This window comes from Panthera pardus, unplaced genomic scaffold (genome assembly GCF_024362965.1).
Source record: "Panthera pardus isolate Hobbes unplaced genomic scaffold, ASM2436296v1 HiC_scaffold_26, whole genome shotgun sequence".
In the NCBI taxonomy this organism is placed as follows: Eukaryota; Metazoa; Chordata; class Mammalia; order Carnivora; family Felidae; genus Panthera; species Panthera pardus.
In genome coordinates, this window is record NW_026526832.1 from 29,606,457 (window position 1) to 29,627,362 (window position 20,906).

Here is a 20,906-nt window from a genome sequence, read left to right on the forward strand (position 1 = left end):
TAAGTCATAGGAAACGGATCAGGCCTCTAGAGATAAAGATTAGGAAAGTACTGAGGTATCAGCTGAAATGAAGAACACGGCTGAGTTCTCCTGGGTAGAGAGTGTGAAGTGGAGTTGACAGGTAGGGATGAAATAGTCTAACTGAATTCCCACAGTCGGCGGTCGAGGAGAAGGCGATGTGGTGACGTGGACACGGAGGAGGGTCATTTGAGGAGAGCTGCGGGGAACCCTGTGACCCTGAAAGCCAAGGAGGGACCAGGTGGCAGTGCCTTGTGGTTCGGTGAGATCTGAGAGAGGATGGCGAGGCCTGCAGAGGGGGTTAGAAGGGAGAGCTCTCAAGGGAGGAACCTTTTTTCCCAAGACCGGTGTGGTTTACTTATGTGTTGGCACAGGACCAGTAGAAAGGGACTTTCTTTTTTGTTGACCGAGGAAAACCGCGAACTTCTTCCGCAGACAGGTTGGGAGGAGCAGCTCAGTGAGGGTCGGGTGCCCAGTGAGAAGAGGCTGGGTAACAGCAAGGATGGCAGGAGTGCACCCGCTACGCAGGTGTGTGCGTGTCTGCTCTTGTCGTCCTGCTGCAGTCCATCTCCACGCCTAAATGCAGCAGCTAATTCATTAACGAGTATGATTTAGGGGCGCCTGGGTGGCTCGGTCAGTTGAGGGTCTGACTTCGGCTCAGGTCATGATCTTGCAGTTTGTGGGTTCGAGCCCCGCATCGGGCTCTGTGCTGATGGCTTGGAGCCTGGAGCCTCTTCAGATTCTGTGTCTCCCTCTTCCTCTGCCCCTTCCCCGCTCGTGCTCTGTCTCTCTCTCTGTCAAAAATAAGTAAACATTAAAAAAAATAATTATTATGATTTATATGAAATGGAAGTAATTGCCTCTGTTACCGCTCTGGCAGTTCTTAACAGAAGAACCTATTATCTATCATCTTTGTGGGGGAATCAAAAAGTGTCCTAACTGAAGAAAGTCATTTGTTCCCTCAAGTCTATACTTTTTGGTGGGGGGCGGGGGGAGGAACTTCTAGATGCTTTCTATATGCTAAAGAGATGATATGCGTTGAAAACTAAGGCTCTGATCTAAAATTCACAATGCTTCGAAAACCAAAAGGACTTCTTATAACTTGTTTGGCATCAAAACCTGAATTAAACTGACATGAGGTTATTTAATCTTTGCTTTATCTCATCTAGTGTGAGCATTCAAATGTTTTACAGCAGAAATGTAATGTCTTTGATTCTGGGTGCTCTCAGAGCGTGCTGAAGGTATCATGTCATATGTGATACATTTCTAGCATAACTTCCTGAAAGTTCAGAACGTTCTGAATTCTGGGACACAGAGCCATGCAATAAATCAATGGTGGGTCTGGGTTCTCTTTCTGAAGATGGTTCCCAACTTACTGTATCATTCTGCCTGTTTTTATAGTTTGTAGATGCTGTTTTAGTTGTTGCAAAATGTACCTGGGATTTTGGTTTTATGTTAGGTCTGGTAAGACACCCAGGCGTGGAAATGATGGTCATGAAGGAAGTTTATACTTGCAGATAAAGACACAGGAGGCAGGACAGGCCACCCAGGGCCCCATTGTTACAGCAAATACTTGACGCCCAGGAAGAGACAAGCGACATGTACTCGGGGAATCAGAACAGACTGTTTATTTCGCACCAGGGTCGGCCCAGCGGAGTCACCTCCAAAGGCTGAGCCGTGAGCCCTGGCACTGGCCTTCTTTTATGCCTGGCTAGCTTCCGGGTATTGGAAACCTTCTATTGGCTGCATGGGGTGGGTGGGAGGCGTTATCAATTGTGCTATGTGGGCAGTTGGCTGATGCAAGAGGCAAGCAGGATTACAGAAGCCAAAAGAATGCAAGGAGAGTATCCAGCCTCGGACACCTGGCTGGCCTTTTTTAAATCACTTCTTGCCGGCTTTCCTTCTCAGCATGGGGGGAACTCTTGGGTCAGCCTGGGGTCCAAGGCAGAGGAGGCAGAGGTGTGAGGGGAAAGCCTGGGCAAAAGTCTTTATTGTACTTTCCATGGGAACAGTAGGGGAGGGATTGTAGGCAAATTTGAGTCAGCCTAAAATAGATTGTTTGAATAATTTTGTAAGACTCCAGGCTGTAGTTTTCTCTGGTTGTCCAGTGGCTGGCCCTGGGGTGGTTAGAGTGGAGGAATATAAAAGCCACTGGAGAGAAGGTGGTTCAGAGTATTGGCTCTAAATTGGTTGGTTTGCATATCAGAGATATGCTCAGAGTAATTGTTTGCTATCTTTAGGAATTTCTAGCTCTGAGAAGGGCAGTCTTTCCAGGATTGTCAAATACCCAGAATGTCAAAGCATCATAAAATAGAAAAAAAAAAAAAAAAAAGATTAACACATTGGTGCGTATGAAATAAAATCTGTGTGGATATTATTCACTTGAAGCAAACATTTATATTTTAGGCTGATTATTGTTACTGGTAAAAGTAACAGTGATGATTCTTTAGACTTTTTTCTGAGGGTGATTTTTGTCATACTCCGAGCTAATGGAAATGAAGTATTTCTTTTATCTTTCCTGCTGTAATAAGCTTTGTATTCAGTTATTATATGTTCAAGAAATGCTAGAGATCATCTTGTCAGTTGTATCTTTGTAATAATATAACTTTTTAAAATAAACCTACTGGAATTTAGGTGTTCAGATGAAGATCTTCCCCTTGAATGATCTTTCCTGAGGACTCTGCATTTATTTCAATTATGTTGTCAGTTGTTCCTTTCTGTCGTTTTAGTTTGTTGTTGGGTTGTTTTTGTTTTGGAATTTCCTTCGGGGTCTGTAGCATATTCATTGGAATATCTCCTGGAGTATTTTCCTCACTTGAGGGTGCTTTGGTTTGGGGATACAGATAAATGCACATTAAATGGAGTGAAAGATGAAGTCAGTGATATGATTTAAAAAAAAACAGATCTGACTGGAAGATAGTAACGGAACTGGTATTATGACAGGTGTCAGATTGGCCCCTGTCACAACTCTTAAGAGGGATGGTCCTTCAATAGCCAGAGAAACAGCCACACACCTGAATAAAAGCTCCTGAACTTTGAGGGGACTGGGCTCTTTTGATGAGTGGGTTCAGATATGCTTATTTGAAAATTGGTTTCCCTTGTGCACAAAGAAAGGAAGTATCTGAAAACAGAATGGGAGGAGGAAAAAACTAGGTGAGATTGTAGGTCACTTTATAAGAAATAATGTAAGAAAGAAAATTAAAAGGGAAAAATCACTAGTATGTGAAACTATTGGCCTTTTTTTCCCTCCAAAATACGGATCCTGAAGGACTCTTAGGCAGGCATCAAATGGTAGAATATATTAGGCAGGTAGAAGTCAAAATGGTAGCCCAGGGGTTTTATGCGTGTGTGTGTGTGTGTGTGTGTGTGTGTGTGTACAGTATGCAATTTCTAGACACTAAGTAAATTTGCCGCATATTGTCCCGAATGTCCGCAGATTAAACTTACATGCTTTTCTTGCTTTATCTTCTGGCGTCCCAAAGATAGAGCTAACCCTTCATCCTTCAGTTTTAATAGTGTTCCAGAACACACTCACCAGTACTGTTTCTTCTTTGCTCTCATAATTATTTGTAGAAAATTTGATTTGGGCTCTTTGCATTGTATTTTTTATTATTTATTTGGAGACTTTCTCTTGTCCTAGTGTGTTTATCCCAACGGGCAGAGACTGATTGTTAGGGCAATGTCTGGTTCAGAGAAGATTCTCATTGCCACGGAATGAAGGAATGAATTTGCAGATGGGCCTTGAAATGAGTAGCTTTTGAGTAGAAAACCTCTCTAAAATAGTGCGATTCCTCGGAAGTCCTGAGGCTGACTGGTGGTCCAATTTGGTCCATAAGGTTTGGAGAATACAGAGGAAATGAGTATTTAGAGAACCAATATTGCCTCTGTAAGGTGCAGCAGAGAAAGCTCAGATCCCTCCCGTGAGTCATCCACAGGAGATTCTGAATTCTAAGTCAGCTTTTGACACTTCATCCACTTGTAGGTGGTTCCTCGCCCCACCAGTGTCTCATTGTCCAGACTGTTAGCTAAACTCAGATTATATAAATGACTTAAATTTTAGTTCAAGTGAGACACAATTAGGAAGGTAAATCTTCTGGAAAAATATTATATGGTGTATTTCTGAAGTCAAATATCATTTACTTTGGATTATCCACATAACAGTTCTCCTTCATTAGTGCAGATCATGAGATTCTGTGTCCTTTAAAAATAAAGGATTTACATTGTGATTACATATGACTACCTGGTATTTGTCACTAAAACCCTAAATGAATCCCGTATTAATACAAACCACGCATAAACACAGGCTTTGTTGGCAGTGTGCTCTCTTTTATTAAAGCCATGAGACTGATAAGTTGTTGCTTATATAAAAAAATTTGTGGAAAAGTTGTTAATAGTTGGGAATCTTAAGATATTATATAATCAAAGCAAGGGCTTTTTGTGGAGTGTGATGAAGAGGGATGTTCTTGGAAGGAACAAAACCTATTCATTGTAGTATTCAAAAGATTTATCCTAAATTTGCACTCACATAGCTTTCTTGTTGCTTTGCTCTTTGTTGCTCATATGCTCATTCACCATGTCAGCTGTCATTGATACATATAATTTTATAGCATGGCTTGGGCCTTTATAACCAAAAGATTAGCTGTAAGAAACCATCCTCACTGATCTCTTTGCACTTAGACTTTGTACCTGCACTAACAGAATTTTCTCCTATTTAAAAGTGTAATGAATAGCACAGTTTGTCTGAGTTAAGGCAAGGTTACTATTTAATAGCATGGTTTCATGTGATCTGTATTAGATGGTATGCATAGACCTTTGTAAAAGGTCTCAGAGAGTCCTCTCGAGCTAGGTATCTGTTGAAATCATGTAGGACTGAAAACATAGCACGTAGTAACCATGAATGTCGTATAGATCTTCAAGTAAAATCATGCATTTTTTTCCCCTGCCTTCAGTTCTCCTGCAGCTGGCAAGTGATGCTTTACCAAGTGACATGACCTTGGCTCTGGCGTACCTCCTGGCCTTACCACAGGTGAGTTTGCCGTTACCAAGAAGGGACTTCATGAACAAACAAAAAAATCTGTCCTGGGGATTTTTCACCAATAAATTGTTATATGTCTCACTTCCTTCTGGTTGTTCTTATGTGCTGGAAGGACTGTGGTGTCAGTATTCAGAGAGCAAATTCTACCATTTTAGCTGAAGTGTTCATTTCAAAATCTGCCTCTCCATCACAGGATCTACCTTTACAGTGTCTTCTGAATTTTAACGTCGTCCTGTTAGTTGAGCGTGAGCTTGTGTTGATGTGATGGAGACTTTGAACATAAATTCTGTAGCGATGACTAGAAATGTAATGGCTTATGATGATTTTCTTAATTTCCTTTCAGCTGAGTTCATTCTGTCATGTTCCTTTCTAGGTGTTAGATGCTAACAAGTGCTTTGAAAAGCAGGCCCACTCTGCTTTATCTCTCCAGCTGGCAGCATATTACTATAGCCTCCAGATCTATGCCCGACTGGCACCATGTTTCAGGGACAAGTGCCATCCTCTTTACAGGGTGAGTCCTCCTCGTTTCCACTTTATTAACAAGCAGAGCTGAGTCACTTGTCTAAAATAGTTAAAACACATGTTTATCTTTGGAGGGACTGATGTGCTTTATATCCAGAATGCATTCCCAGCGTTGGACGTAATAACTTTTCCAGGCACTGGAAGAGGTAGTTTCTCATGTTATTGTGAATGCTGATTCTTCCCACAACTTTGCTGTCGTTTATTTTATTTTACAATTTCTTAGGAAAGGTTAAAGTAGTAGGAGAGGAGAAATGGAGAATTGAGTGTTTAATTCACCTCCCAAAAGGAAGATGGCTCTAATTTAGGACAGTAGGCAATGCAGTTCTTTGAGCAGTGCTGTACTTTTATTTATTTTTAAGCCAGAAATACGAGAGTAGTTACTGTGCCGATGAAATGTTGAAACATGTTATGTCTACTTCCACCAAGCTCCAGACAACTTTTACATAACTTATAAAGTGTGGCCTTAAGTTATGTGTGCATTCTTTCGTGGACACAGTCTTATTACGGATGCCACTGGAAAATCAAAGCCCTCCAGGTTTACTTGTATATATACCAGTTTTAATTATCAGCCTTGGGAAATTATCTACTTTTTTTTTTTGTACTGGTGTATTTTTTTAATGTTTATTTATACTTAGACAGTGAGAATGAGTGGGGGAGGGGCAGAGAGAGAGGGAGACACAGAATCAAAAGCAGGCTCCAGCTCCGAGCTGTCAGCACAGAGCCCGATACTGGGCTTGAACTCATGAGTGGTGAGATCATGACCTGAGCCAAAGTCGGACGCCCAGCCCACTGAGACACCCAGGTGCCCTTGTTCTGAGCTATTTTTAAGAGAATTACTACTTTAAGAGTAGATAAGCAAATCGGACTTTGAAATCCACTATGTGTACAGATAAAAGGTCAAATTTCGTGGCAGGATTCTTTCTGTCCTGACCTCAGAGCACACTTTAAAGAAGTACTTTTACAATCCAAGTGTGTATCAAAGTTCTAGCTGCCTCAGCCTTCCCAAACATCTCTAGGAATCTACAAGTACATGAAAACATTCCCTTTGTGGCAAAAATTCATGGCTCTCATTCATCCATTTTTCTTTAAAAAGAGAAAGAGGGGGGATCATCTAGAACACACGTTAATCTTGCAAGGGCATACTGTTATTAGACCTGTATTGTCCTCGGGCATAGTTTTATCATGATGACAGTTGGCCGAGTGAGGAATGTTTTCTTCTTTTTAGCTACTTAATATATTACTTTATTTTGGGGATTGTGTGTGTGTGTGTGTGTGTGTGTGTGTGTGTGTATACATACATATAATTTTTTTGTTTTGTCTTTTATAGCTATTGCTTTGTGCAGTGACTTGATTCCATGCTCTAGTAATTTTCCTTTGTTTTATTTTTATGTCTCAGGTATGTTTCTGTGTGAAATAACAAATTGAACCACTGCGCTGTAAATTGAGGGACAGAAGTGATCACATAGGTGGAAGTGTGGCGAATGTCCTTCCGCAACAGCGTACTCACTGTCTTTGTTATGTTAGGTGGCCGTCAGACAATGTGCGCGGCAGATTTGCCGGTGTCTGTCTTTCGTCAGTGCTGGGCACATACATAAGCAACAAGTAATTTACTCCAAAACACCAAGCATGTTGAAACGCAGTGAAGCTTTACTTTGACCCAAAGCATTGTGCCTTGTTACAAACACAAGTCAGTTGTGTCCTCAGGACTTACTTGACCGCGATTTCTAAGTGGGTACCGTTGGCATGGGATCCAAGTGCTGGAGTGGGATCTCCCTCTCTTGTTCCCATGCACGTCCTCTGTATCAAGATCACACTGTGTGCCTAGCACTGTGCTGCACTTTCCATGAATACAGAGCATTGAAAGGTCAGTCATCTGGGTACCTCAAGCGTGCTGTGGGCTCTGAGCATTAAGACGAAAAGACGAATATGGCTGCCTGAGCGCCATGAACCGGCCGCTTACTATAAGTGCAGGAAGACAGTTACATGCAGGGGACTGGACGGGCTTTGCAGGAGAGCGCTGCAGACCGATGCACCACAGACTCGCTGGGCCCTTAAGGGCCAGAGAGCTTGCTGTAGAGCTACATTTTGGCCCAGTCTTCAGTTTCGTTTCTTAAAAAAATCTTAATTAAAGTAGTCGTCCTCAAAAAAGTAGTCCTCTTGGAGGAGAATTCTAGTACAACATATGTTCCTCTTTTCCCTGATAATAAATTATTTTTATAAAAAATTATTTGTGCCAAAAGTTGAAAGTCCTTAAATCATGTACTGTTTGTGAGAGGGGTGAGTTAGGAGAAAACCATTCAAGTCCACCCCAACTTTTATATCTGGCAGTCACTGTTTCCTTCTTCACATCCTGCGGTCACTCCATAAGGAGCCCCATTTAAAATCTCCCCAACTCAACCATGGGAAGAGACAAAGAACGTGGAAAGCTCAGGGTTAGAAGCAAAGGTGCTTCCATCTTGGTTTCCTCTGTGTTCCCAGCAGTTCTTTTCACTGAGTAGAAGTGTGAACATTTTATTTCCAGATCTTGTATTTTGTATATCCTGCCATAGATCCAGTGTTTATCAAGTGCCCAGTGTGAACGACGTGGAGCCTGGCATCACAGTGAGAAGAACAGTGAGACTTGATTCTTGCCCTTTTCTTACCCTTAACCACAATTTCTGTTTCTTCCTTCCATCTCATGTCACCCCGCCACCCGTCAACTCTGGGCCTTGTTCCTGTCACCGGCTTCCTATCAAACTATCCTTCCTTTGAAGATGTCCCTCAGAGCTGTCTTGTCTTGCCCTAGCCCTGGGCCTCTGACTCTTGGTTGTTAGACTCTTCACCCACCCTGTGGCATGGCTCGGGACACCTGCTCCTCCTCTGTCTCTGGGCCCGGTAGCAAAAGGCAGCTGCTGTTCAGGGTCCTCTCTTCAGGAAACTGCAGTAGAGCCACGTGGGAACAGAAACAGTAAAGTCCACGTAGCCCCGCGTGTTTGCTTCAACACATGATTTCTAACTTCTCGGCTGCTGCAGACAGAAACAGGTGTCTCTTCCGGTAGCGTTAAGACAGCACATGGCCGGCTCAGGGGCCAGCTCATTCTCCAGGGACTTCGTGGCAGTTCTGTGGAAAGCATTTGGTTGGTTGGTAGTCTGAAAGGTGAGCTGAAGAGGTAGAAAGTACCCATGATTTTTTTTTTTTTTTTAACGTTTATTTATTTTTGAGACAGAGAGAGACAGAGCATGAACGGAGGAGGGTCAGAGAGAGAAGGAGACACAGAATCTGAAACAGACTCCAGGCTCTGAGCCATCAGCACAGAGCCTGACGCGGGGCTTGAACTCGCGAACCGCTAGATCATGACCTGAGCCGAAGTCGGACGCTTAACCGACTGAGCCACCCAGGTGCCCCATACCCATGATTTTTTTTAACATCAAGATGCAAAGATGTTCTGAAATTCTTCCGGATAGATGTGTTAAAAGGGAGTGGGAGAGGTCGAATACCTCTCCAGTTGTTTTTCTTCTCTCTGCCCCATGTCCTCAGATTAATTCAGTCTCCGGGCTCCGTGGTTGTAACCGTCTCATAAACACCACCCTGTCTTTGCTTTTGTTAGTTTTGTATTCTTTCCCAAACATCTGCCAGAGTGGTGTTTCTAAAATGGAGATCTGGTCACCTTGCCTTGTGCCTAAAATCCCTCAGTGATTTCCTGTTGTCCGGGCAAGGTCTGCATGTCCCCCATGGTCTGGCTTCTGCCTCTTCCTCCAACTCCATCTTTGCCCAGCCATACCAAGCCACTTAAATTTCTCAGATGCCCTGTGCATTCTCTTTCCTTGTCTTCAAACCTGTGTTCTTTGCTATGATGTTTTCCCCCAGCGTTTCTTTGCTTAGCTACTTGCTTCAGGTGTTACCTCGCCCAGGCTGGGTTCCTGTCACCTGCCGTCACTCGGTAGTGCTCCCAGGCTGTGTGTGGTGCTCTTCTGTGGACATCTGTAGTGCCCTGTACTTACTCCAGTTACTGTGCTTACACTCTCGTTTTGCACTTATGTATCTTTCATCTCACTCGATAGTGAGCTGTTTGAGGCCAGTGTCTGAGTGGTATTTGTTTTTCCCAATGCTTAGAGCAGGACCTGGATAATAAAAAGGAGTAAATAAATCTTCACTGGGTAGATTATTGAAAATTAACGAATAATTCTTCAGCACATGTGAAATGATTGAAGTGTGTGTGTGTGTGTGTGCGCGCGCGCGCGTGTGAGAGTGTGCGTGCGTATGCGCTCAGGGATTTATCAGGTGATCATGCCAGGCCACGTTCTAGATCCTGGGGAAACACAAGCGCACAAGACACATAAGAACCCTTGCCCTTTTGGGACTTACATTCCATTGAGGAAAGGACACCATCAACAAAATAAGTAAATACAATATATACTCTGTGAAATGGGGGTAAGAGCTATGAAAACAAAAAGCAAAGAGTAAGCAGCACGTGTGTGCACGTGTGTGTGGAGAGCACAATTTAAACAGGCTCAGGAGAGGCCTCAATTCAGAAAGTGACTTTTGACCGGACAAAAAGACGAGGGCAGAGCCAGGAAGATGGGAGGGGAAGAGCCTTCCAAACAAAGGGAATAGCATGACGAAGGTACTGAAGCATCCCTGCGCCCATCCTGCATGCTGTGGCAGTTTTTCACAAAGTATTTGAGATAGTATTGAAATTTTACTCCATAAAACTCAAAGCTTTGAAGAGTTGCCTGACCCCAGATGGAAAGGATAGAAATTCAGTCTGTGACCAGACCTCACTGTGACCAGCAGGGTGTCCTCTGTCCAGCTAAAAAGTGTCAAAAGGCATATGTGCGTGGGGGGGGGGGGGGGTGGGCAGTAGCAGCAAGGGTCTGGCCTATGGGAATTTTCAGTGGACGCTAGAAAGATCAGACTAACCCTGAGAAGGCACTGGCTGTCTTAAAGTACCTCTCCCATTTATTCTGCCACTTGATCCTTTGAGCAAGCCCATTTTGCAGAAGGTAAGACTCGGAGAAATCCAGTTACTCGCTCCAGGTTGCCCTGGTGGAAAGTGACATCCTGTCACTTAAAGCTCCTGATTCTAGGCTTTACCTGCTTTTTGCTTGCACCAGAGCGGTTTCTGGCGTGCAGTCTAATGAGTCAGTGGCTGCAGGAAGCTCCGCTGTGGCTACAGGTGAAATCTAAACTCCTTTGTGTGACAGAGACGACCCTCCCTGAGCTGACTGGCTCTTCGTTACCCCGCCAGCACGATCCTGACGCTAGCTCTTTTGAAGTTTATGTTTTAACTGTTCAGAATTTATATTTCTCTGCATTTAACATCCTTTTTCACACCTCTGTGCCTGTGCAGATGTAATTTCCCCGCTTGAAGTGCCTCCTTCTTCCCACTCTCAGCAGATAAGTCTGACTCAAAAGAGCCTCCTGTGTGGAGCCTTCTCTGCCTCTGAGCACACACGGGTCCCTTCCATGTCTCACTGCTCTAGCATGGATGCCCTGTGAGCAGTTCTTCCGTGGTACTGTAGGTGACACACAGCTGTCCCCTCTCCTTGTGGTAGGGCAGGGATCCCATCTCTCTCCGAGTCCCCGGGACCTCACCCACCGTAGTGGCTCAGTTGGTGTTTATCGGCACGGGAATAGCTTCAGGAGGCATTTCAGCTGCCGTGGGTCAGGGCGGCCTTCAGGCCCGAGTTCTGCGGCTTGAAGTTCCCACTCTCTTCGGTTTGAAGGAATTGTGGATGGAAACAGTAGCTGTGTGTTTTAAGTACATAGAGTTTTCCACTGGCAACCGGGCGGCTCATTGTTGGAGTCTTTTCAGCATCTTCCTTTGCATAAAACAACACTGCTGAGTTTGGAATTAAATATAACAAACTCCCAATGAGTCATCGTAGAAATTGGAATCAAAGTGGTTTCGATTTGTTGCCTACACATAACAGCACTCAGTGAAGCTAGCTTTCCCTCACTCGCCACTTCAGCTCGTTTCAATTTTCAGTCCTCAGGAATTGTCCTTCTACCCCCCCCCCCCCCCCCGCCCCACCCAGAGTTCTGAGCTGCGGGATGATTACTAGGTTTGAATACAGGTACTGAGAGAATTTGTGGGGTTATTTCTGACAAAAGGCCTGTGCACCCTGATGGAAGCACTATCCTAAGCCTGCCAGCACAGGCTCCTGGGGCTTTTCTAGATCGTTTTTGGAGCAGCCCACCTTACCTCAACTCTTCTTTTTAGGGACCTATAGTAACAATTGACAAATGGTCAGCTGGAGAGAGTTTTCTCTCCTTGTATTTGTCCTGATTGACTTGTTTTTATGTTTAAGAAATAATACATATGTGGCCACAAAACTCAAATGATGAAAATGGTATACAGCAGAAAGTCAGTGGTTCCCTTTTGTTTCCTTCCAGACATGGTGTATGGATATACGTATTTATGGAAACGTTTTTTATACAAATGTGAATATACCCACTGTTAGGTACCTTGATTTTGTTTGCATTTATACCTTACCTTTATAATTATTGTAAATGCATCTGTGTAAGTGTGATCTTGCTAGCATTTTTTTTAAAGTTTCAGAAGATAAAATCAGTTAAAAATGGAAACATGCCCTTCAGTTTTATATGCTAGAGAAGCAAACCCAGCAGGGGATGAAATTCAAAACTTTATGGTAGACCATTTCTAAATGTGGTTTTTTTAAGCTACTAATTGAAAATACTAAGTAGAAAATTATCTCAAGCAAATAACAACCCTAGAGGGGAAACGCACCACCTGTTTAAAACTTTCCAACCAATATTACCAAGAAATGGAGACTATTAAACTGGAATGGATTTATTACCTCTACTAGTAAGCAGTAGATTGTAATCGAGCATTCTGTAGCCATGAATATTTATGCATATTTTGTTTTTACAGGGATTTGACCATATTCTTTAAAGAAATCATATTTTATTCACCCCCTGAAGAACTGTGTTGCCAAATTCGGGGAAAAATTTAGAATAATTTAATTCTCCACACTTTTCCGTTTAAAATTTTTGATGCCTTTTTATGTTATTATTTTTGCAGCCTGAGATGTTTTGCAATATCACTTTGAATACCAAATATGAGAGATTCTGAAGCTACCTGTAAAGTCCTTCAAAAGCTTCTTAGAAGCTAAAAGCTTTCATATGCTTGGATCACATCATTGGACTTAGTTGGGAGAAGAGGGAGGGCTCTGACTATACACACACACAAACAGCGGTTTGCGATGTGAGTTCGGGTGTAGAACATTTGTGGGGACCTGTCAGCAGCATAAGGAGCGCGGTAGGTGAGAATCAAGAGGTTTGACTCACTTCCTTGCTGTCAGCCCCCAGCCGAGGATGTCTGCAGTGCAGATTGGCATATCTGCGATGGGAACCATGGTCTCCTGTGCACATTGCTGGGCCGGTGTGAGGGTCAAATGGCATTCATGCCAGAGTGCTTAGACACTTGAATGCGTGAAATAACGTGTTGGGGTGAGTGGGGGATGCTTTGGAATATTTTGAGAGAAATTGTGGTAAGCTCAGGGGAAGAATGGTTATTAAAATTTAAATCAAATTTTGGAAGTAATCACGACCAGTGAAGTTCCTTGAGGAAGAGAGAGAGGTAGTAATGCTAATGGTAAGAAGATAATTTGCATAGAGGGCTAGAACTTACAACATGCTAATCCATCTAGCCTCGTTTAATCTTTATGGGGGCTCCATAAAGAAGAAATTGCTTCCATTTTAATAATGGAAAAGCCGAGGCTCAGGGGAGAAGAACCAGTAACCCAGGTTATTTGACGCCTATTCCTGTGGTTTTTTACCCATTTTTTACCCATCTTTACCCGTTTTTACCCATGTATATACATGTGTATACATGTATAAAAGGGTTGTGAGGGAGAATGTACCTATGTGTAAAAAAAAAAAAAAAAAAAGCCAATCTGGATGTAATAACAAATGACAGCATTAAGTCCATCAGTGACAGTTGATTGTTTGTAAAAGGACTCCGGTGCCATTGACTTTGTTACATTCGGGGGGTCTCGTCAGGATCCTTACAATTTCAAGAGATCCCCTCCCCTGCATAGCAAATGTACAAGGATGGTTTGGGGGAGGCATTATGCTCGGGAGTCACATGCCACACCACCACTTAACCCAGCGGCCTTGGTCAAGTTTCTCACCTCCTAATGCCTCTGTAAAAACAGATGATACTAGCAGACTGGTCCCACCGAATGGTTAGTTTTAAGTGAGAGTCACTTCACGTATGTTTAGCTCTATGCCTGTCTCCATACCGAAGACTATTAGGTCTCCAATACCGAAAAATATTAGGTGTTTGTTCTTAAATATTTCTTAGAAAAGCGAACACATTTGATGTATAAAGAACATGAAATAAAAGTTCCAGAGTGGCTAGATAATTTCTACTTAGTAAAAGAAAAGAGATTACAGTTGTTTAAACTATGAAGGAATGTACTGACTGCAATTCGTTGGTCTAAAATTGTACTTTTAACCAAGAAATCTGCTCTGAATATTTAGTAGAAACATACATGAGGAAAGGTGTGGAACTTCCCCAATTCCACACCTGGAGGGATTTACAAGGATTTGTTTTATTTTTATGATTGAATTCCTATACATTCGTGGGATTTTAGCCTGAGAAAGGGGATCCTCTGGTGATGTTCCTTTGTTTTACATCTGAAGAAGCTGAGCCTCAGAAGGGTCCAGAGAGGAGTAATTGCTCCCTGCCCGGAGTTCCTGGCACTCTGGGTTTGTGACTCGGCAGTGGTGCGTATATGCAGATGCCTTCTGTGAATTGCTTATGTGCCCATCTTTGCCAGCCACTGCTTTTTAATTGCTTGCGAGTAAGCCCTGGGCCCAGTTTGCTTTCTTATAATGATAGAGAAAAAGTACTTTAACATACCTTATTTATCTGTGCCTCTTAGCAAACCATCAGGACGGTGTGCGCATCGAGTCCTCTGGTGAGGAAGTGGGGATCTGAAATAACTTGCCCCAAATTGCATCCCTACTGACTGAAGGACCTGGAATAGAAGGACTATTGACTTTAAAACCACTGCTACCTGGGCGCCCGGGTGGCTCAGTCGGTTAATCATCCAACTCCTGATTTCAGTTCAGGTCACGATCTCGCGGTTTGTGGGTTCGAGCCCCACGTCGGGCTCCAGGCTGACAGCGAGGAGCCTGTTTGGGATCCTCTCTCTCTCTCTCTCTCTCTCTCTCTCTCTCTCTCTCTCTCCCCCTCTCCCCCTCTCTCCCCCTCTCTCCCCCTCTCTCCCCCTCTCTCCCTCCCTCCCTCTCCCTCCCTCTCTGCTGCTCCCTCTCTTGCACATGCCCACAATCTCTGTCTCTCTCAAAATAAATAAATAAACAAAAGCCACTACTGCCGTTCATCGTCTTTCCCTTTTACCCCGTACCTGATTTGTGCGAGAGAGGCTACTGCGCTCTGGAAAGACAAATTCACGAAATACTCGTGGTCTCTGCCATAATTTAATAAGCTATAATGTACTATTTATAAGAAAAAGCAGTGTAAAGTCTAAATTTGAATTACTGTTAAAGTGTGAGAGAATAGAAAGGAGGAGGTGTTATGCTATTGAGGTCAAGTGAAAAGTATGCAGGCCCCCCCCCCCCCCATACAGGTGCCAAATCCTCGAGATGCCAGGAAACAAAGTGAAAAATGAACGTGGAGACAAGACCTGTGGGAGAAGGCTTGAGAGAATGGAGCCGGTTGACTCCACGAGCAGGCGTGGGAGCCACAGCCTGGTAGAGAGGGGCTCGGAGAGCCCGATGGCGGGATGCTCGTAGCCTCTCCTCCAAATGCAGCGGGCGAGTGCAGACCGAGGGCTTTGGTCCGAAACCGCCGGGTCAGAGCGTCTGTGGGGGAAAAGCTGTCCTTTGGTGGTGAGCATGGGTTTGCTGGCAGGGTGTAGAATCGGGGCACAAGGTGACAGGCCACGACAGGAGCGTTGTGCCGCCCTGAAACCCGATCATTGGAGATGCGCTCTTGCTCTCTTCTGCTGCGAGGCCAGAAAGTGCTGACAAGGTGAGGCTGGGAAAACAGGCAAGGACGGTGCCCACCCTGGGGGCGGGGACAGAGCAGGTGTGGATGGGCTCGCTGGCCCTGGAGCAGCGGCCCTGTACCGCGTGACTTCAGGGCCGGCTGAGCCCTTGCTGCGTGATTCAGGGTGCTGCCCTGAGGCTTCAGCCCTTGAGCGGAAAGGGGGTGGGGCTCGATGGCCGCTGTGGAGGCGGCACTAAGTGCTGAGGCGTGGGATCCCCTTTGTCTAAATCCACTGCCAGAAACACCATCCATATGCAGCCGATTCCCAAATCCCTTCTAATTGCAGTTAGATTTGCTTTATTCGTGCCCTCTTTCCGTCAGGTCTTAGCTCCCCAGGCCTTAGCGCATATTGAACCCTTTACTGCACTTTGTCTCCCTAGATTTTCCTGGCGTTTTCACTGCTGATACCGGAGTGGTTAGTCTAGGCATTAAATCTTCCAAGAAGACTTCCTCTGAATTCCCACAGAACCCTGTGCTTACCTGTATCGTACCATTTTACAATTATTTGCTTGATTGTCTCTCTCCAGAGACTGCATCCCTAGAGGAGAGGGTCATATCTTCTCACTGGCACATAATAGGTGCACAAGAAATATTTGTTGAATGAATGAAAGATGGTCTCATAGCTTACTTTGAAGAGTGAGTTTTCAAACCCAGGACTTTTGACTTGAGACTTAATCTGTGGTTTATGCAATAGGACCGAGTGTGTGCATAGAGGTAGGGAAAAAAACATTGACTTTTTCTCAAATCCACCTACCGGAACCCGAGAAGATTTCTCTAATTGGTTTTTATCGGTTCTCTCAGAATGTTTCCTAATAGGATCAAGAGAGAAATGTCAGGCTAGGTTTGGTAATACAGACTCGACGTTGACAAATCTCCTGTGTACCTCAGAATAATGGCGTACACGTTAGAAATGCTGACAGCTTACTATAATTAGGTGTGTTTCTAAGAACCAAAGATAGATTCTGAAGTTTTTCCCCCTAATTTGCTTATATTAAAATATATACCATGTCTTCCTAGGAATTGAGTGAATGAATTACTGTTGTTCAAGTATTAGGCTCCCTATTAAACAATTCCAAAATCATAGCTGAGCTGCTGTTGCTTCGTTGACACACCCTGACCAACTTTAATGTAAATAAATGTGGCCAGTTCATCACTTATTTTTCTTTCCTGTCGGCTGTCAGATTCCAGGTTTTGTTCTCTTTGAGTAATTTTTTTCTTGTTAGAGAAGCTGTAAAGAATTATAGAGCAATATCCCACTGAGCTCCAAATTGAGCAGAGGAAAAATTGGTTGGATGCTCTCTTATGCAGCTAGAAGTGTTTTGTGATTTCAGGAACAGGGATGGGTTTTTTTTCCCCCCAATTTATCCCTGGAGAAAACACTCTTCTACTTAGCTGTCTGGGCATTTAGAGTGGCATTACCGAGCTGCATCTTAGTTATTGAGAACACTTACATGGTCCAAAGAAAATGTATCCAGGGGCAATGAAGATGACAATTACTTCAGGGTGAATTATTATAAATGATCAGGTAATTGGGCCCCCAATCTAGTAGGGTGATGAGAGTTGAAAAAGCAAGTGTACATTATTTTTTCAACGGGTGGAGATTTTTAAGGTGGAAGAACAGAGCAGGCATCCAGAAAACTCCTAGACTCCTTTCTGTGTCTTGTCTCTGTGGTCTGCAAAGTTCACTGGCTCCCCCGCTGATTTCTCAGGGTGGCTGTGAGCCTTGATAAAATGGCAGCAGGGGAAGAGGCAAACAGGTTGCCCAGGAGACGTGGTCGTCTTGTTGTTACTTTATTTTGTTTTTGTGGTTGCTGTTTTTGTTACAGGCTGATCCCAAGGAGCTCATCAAGATGGTCACCAGGCATGTGACTCGATATGGACACGACGCCTGGCCAGAGGACCTGGTTTCACTGACCAAGCAGTTACACTACTACAACGAACGGCTCCTGGATTTCACGCAGGCCCAGATCCTTCAGGGCCTCCGGAAGGGTGTGGATGTACAGCGGTTTACGGCAGATGACCAGTATAAAAGGGAAACTATCCTTGGTTTGGCAGAGTAAGGGATACCTTTGTCTCCTAAAGGGGTGGATTTAAAGCCTAAAAGAACAGGTTGAATGATCAGGACACAGTCCTTTGAAGGTTTACATCTGTGGTTGTTATAAATAGGACTTTCCTTCTTCCTGTGGTGTGATGGACACGTGGCTGTTCCCAGTTGGATCAGCTGATGGCAGACAAAGTTTTAAACCTGCAAATTTAAATAATAAGTGTGGGAATTATTTAAAAGTTTCCCATGATTTGGCTAGCCCAATACCAACATTCTTACCATGTTAGCGGGGTGAGGGTATGACCGGCATAAAAAATGTGAAGCTTATTATAGACGTTTAAAAAGATTGCCTGTTATTCCTGGAAGTCTCACTGCAAACTAGGGGGCAGTTTAATTTCCCCCGTGTGTTGAGAATGAGATGTTGTTTGACTGAGTGCCGGGGGAAGGACCCAGAGTCTGGATTCAGGGCACCTGTATCTGTCATGGGTTTCCAGAGGAAGGAGAGCTGACCAGCTAGGCCCAGCAGCCTCTCTTGGTGGAAGCCAGTAGCACCTGCCCCTTTTCCCTTTGTCGCTCACCCCTTTCAGCAGCAAGCCCCATGTGAGATGGCAGTACGGGTTAAGGCCCAGTGAGAAGCATTTCTTCGGAGGCGTGGGATGCCCCTTGGTTTTAATACTGGTCTCCATTTTTTTTAGTTTAGATCAAATGAGAATTAGTTACATGTCAGAAGGTGGGAAAGTGGAAAAAAACAAAAAAAAGAAAAAATACAAATTAAAAAAAAAAAAGTGGGAAAGTGTGTTCACCCATAATGGTTATTAAGTAGCGTTGTTTTGTTCTTAACATCACAATTTGTGGAGCACATCCCATGGGCAAGGAGCTGTGTTAGGTGCTCTATAAAGCTTATTTTGTAAATCTCTTTTACTCCTCGAACATAATAACCCTGTGGCGTAAAATGGTATTTCCATTTTATAGCCGAAGAACATGAGACTCAGGAGTGTGAGGTAACTGGCCCAAGTTTACACGGGTGGTAAGGATCATCACTGTGATATTAATCTTGGCCTTGATCTCTCAATTATCAAAGCCATCGCATCTTCACAACGCCCTGTGCCCACCTGCCCCCCTCCCCCCGTCCACTCTCTACCCCCGATGCATGGTTGTATTCCCAGGCAAGCGAGGCCTGCAATGCAGTCTAGGCTTCCAGCCTTTGAAGCTAACGTTAAATTGTGCCTATATTTAGTGATTTTTCTTCCTTCCTGCTACATTACTTTAAAATAACAAATGTAGCCCTGGTTATGGTTGTAGTATATGCTCTTTTTCATTATTATTATTTAAACCTCTAAGAAAGTGGCAAAGTACCCTTGGCACTCTGTAATAACTTTATATGAGCCCAAGCTTCTTTCCTACCATAAGCACCCCAAATTCTCTTTTAAGTTTATGTGTATTTATCTTGATAGAGATAGAGCAAGCGGGGGAGGGGCAAAGAGAGAGGGAGACCGAATACCACGAAGCCTCTGCATTGTGAGTGCAGAGCCCAATGAGGGACTTAGACTCACGGGCTGTGAGATCATGACCTGAGCCAAAATCAAGAGTCGGACACTTAACCGACTGAGCCACCCAGGCACCCCCACCCCAAATTCTCTTTAGAGTAAGGCGGGGAATAGACAGATCAAAGAAAAGATAGTAAGAACAGTCTGTAGTGGGATTTAGTTAAGAGAAATATGGAATAGTTTTTTCTCTCCTCCTCTGTTCTCCTGGAGGTTCACAATGTCATGGAGCTGTTTAATGTCTAATTTGAAAGTGACTGAAGGGGTCACTTAATCCAACCTCCTCGCTTTTGGAAGAGGGATCTGAGAACCAGAGAACTTTAAACAGTTGTTCAAGGTCACACAGCCCAGGGGTGAGACTCGGCTTCCCATTGCCAAGTCCAGTGGGCTTCTCCTCCGGGCATTTGGTAATCCTGGGTGCCACCCATGCTCATGGTTTCTTAGAAGAAGGTTATTATGCAGAATGCAGGTTACGAGGTAAGGCATGTCTTAACATCATCTGTTACATTTTGCCAGGGTTTTTGTCCTTTACTTTCTTTTGTAAGGATCCAGGATGCTATTTGAAGTGTGTCCTAGAGGACAAATACATGCTTTTGACAAACATACCATAGAACCTTCTCCATAATTTGTTACCTAGAAAAATATCCAACATTCTCTGAATGGCTTGTTTAAAATGTCAGAGTGGGTGTGGCGTCTTTGAGTTCGCAGTTCCAATTTGGAGGCGGGCATTCAGTGTGTTACATACAAAAATCCTTGACGCATCTGCTTCCTCCTGTTCGGCAGCCCCCCGCCCCCTCACTGTACACAGCGTGACCAGTCTTCGTTTTCTTGCCAATCGTGCATCCATTTTGATGGCATTGGCCTTCTATAAGTGCCTTTTATCCATCCTTTATTGTCCATGTATCTTAGATAATAGGTTTCGGTGCTTAGTTGGGGTAACCTGGAGGAGGGCACACAGAGCTTGGCTTCTTCCCACCTTTCTCAGGTGATGAAGGTACCGGTACCTAGTGAGCACGGTCCTGGGGTCAGGCACTGTGTCAGACTCCCCTCAGAGAAAGGATGAATTGCTAATGGTCGCTATTCTCAACGATTTCTCATTCCGTAGAGTATACTCAGTAAATACTTGAAGAAATTTTTGATCGGCAATGACCTAGTACTTCACGCAGTGACAGACTTATTCCAGCCCTGGGCCTGTGTTTTACAGTCCACATACACAGAGTTGTTTTTACATTTTTAAAGGTTTGTGGAAAAACAAGAATTTAAAAAAATAATAAAAAGAAGAATTTTCTACAGAGACCGTATGGCCGCGAAACCTAAAAGATTTACCGTCTTGCTGTTCACAGAAAATGTTTACCAACTGTGGGCTAATCGAACATAGAAGGAAACGTCCTGGTTTTCTCAGTTAGCATGTATATAGTCTTAGCGATATCCCTTAATAAGAACAGATATTTCATTTCTGTTCCTGTGGTTTTGTCCACCAATCTTCCAAACGAGAATTTCATCCTTAGAATTTCTGTTTCTGGGAAATAGAGGTGCTGTCGTAGTCTTTGCAGAATGGCCTTCGTGGTGGGTGCTGGGCCCCAGAATTCTTCATAAACCTAAAAGGTCTCAAGTCTGGTGACCCCATGCCCTGGTTTAAACCTTCCTCTGGCTCTCCACTGCCGGTGGGATAAGGTGCAGGTCCCTTGGCAGGAACCCCTCCTGCCCCACCCCCCATGCCT

At 44.0% G+C, this 20,906-nt stretch overlaps 1 protein-coding gene across 3 annotated transcripts in view; it reads left to right on the forward strand.

Moving 5' to 3' along the window:
- The window catches only part of NBAS (NBAS subunit of NRZ tethering complex), a 329,555-nt gene that overhangs the window by 209,275 nt on the left and 99,374 nt on the right, over nucleotides 1-20,906 (forward strand). For all 3 annotated transcript variants that reach the window (XM_053891145.1, XM_019451545.2, XM_053891146.1), the window contains 3 exons: nucleotides 4,968-5,044; nucleotides 5,427-5,564; nucleotides 17,424-17,653. In XM_053891145.1, the coding sequence (XP_053747120.1) occupies nucleotides 4,968-5,044; nucleotides 5,427-5,564; nucleotides 17,424-17,653 (445 nt within the window). The remainder of the gene's footprint in view (nucleotides 1-4,967; nucleotides 5,045-5,426; nucleotides 5,565-17,423; nucleotides 17,654-20,906) is intronic.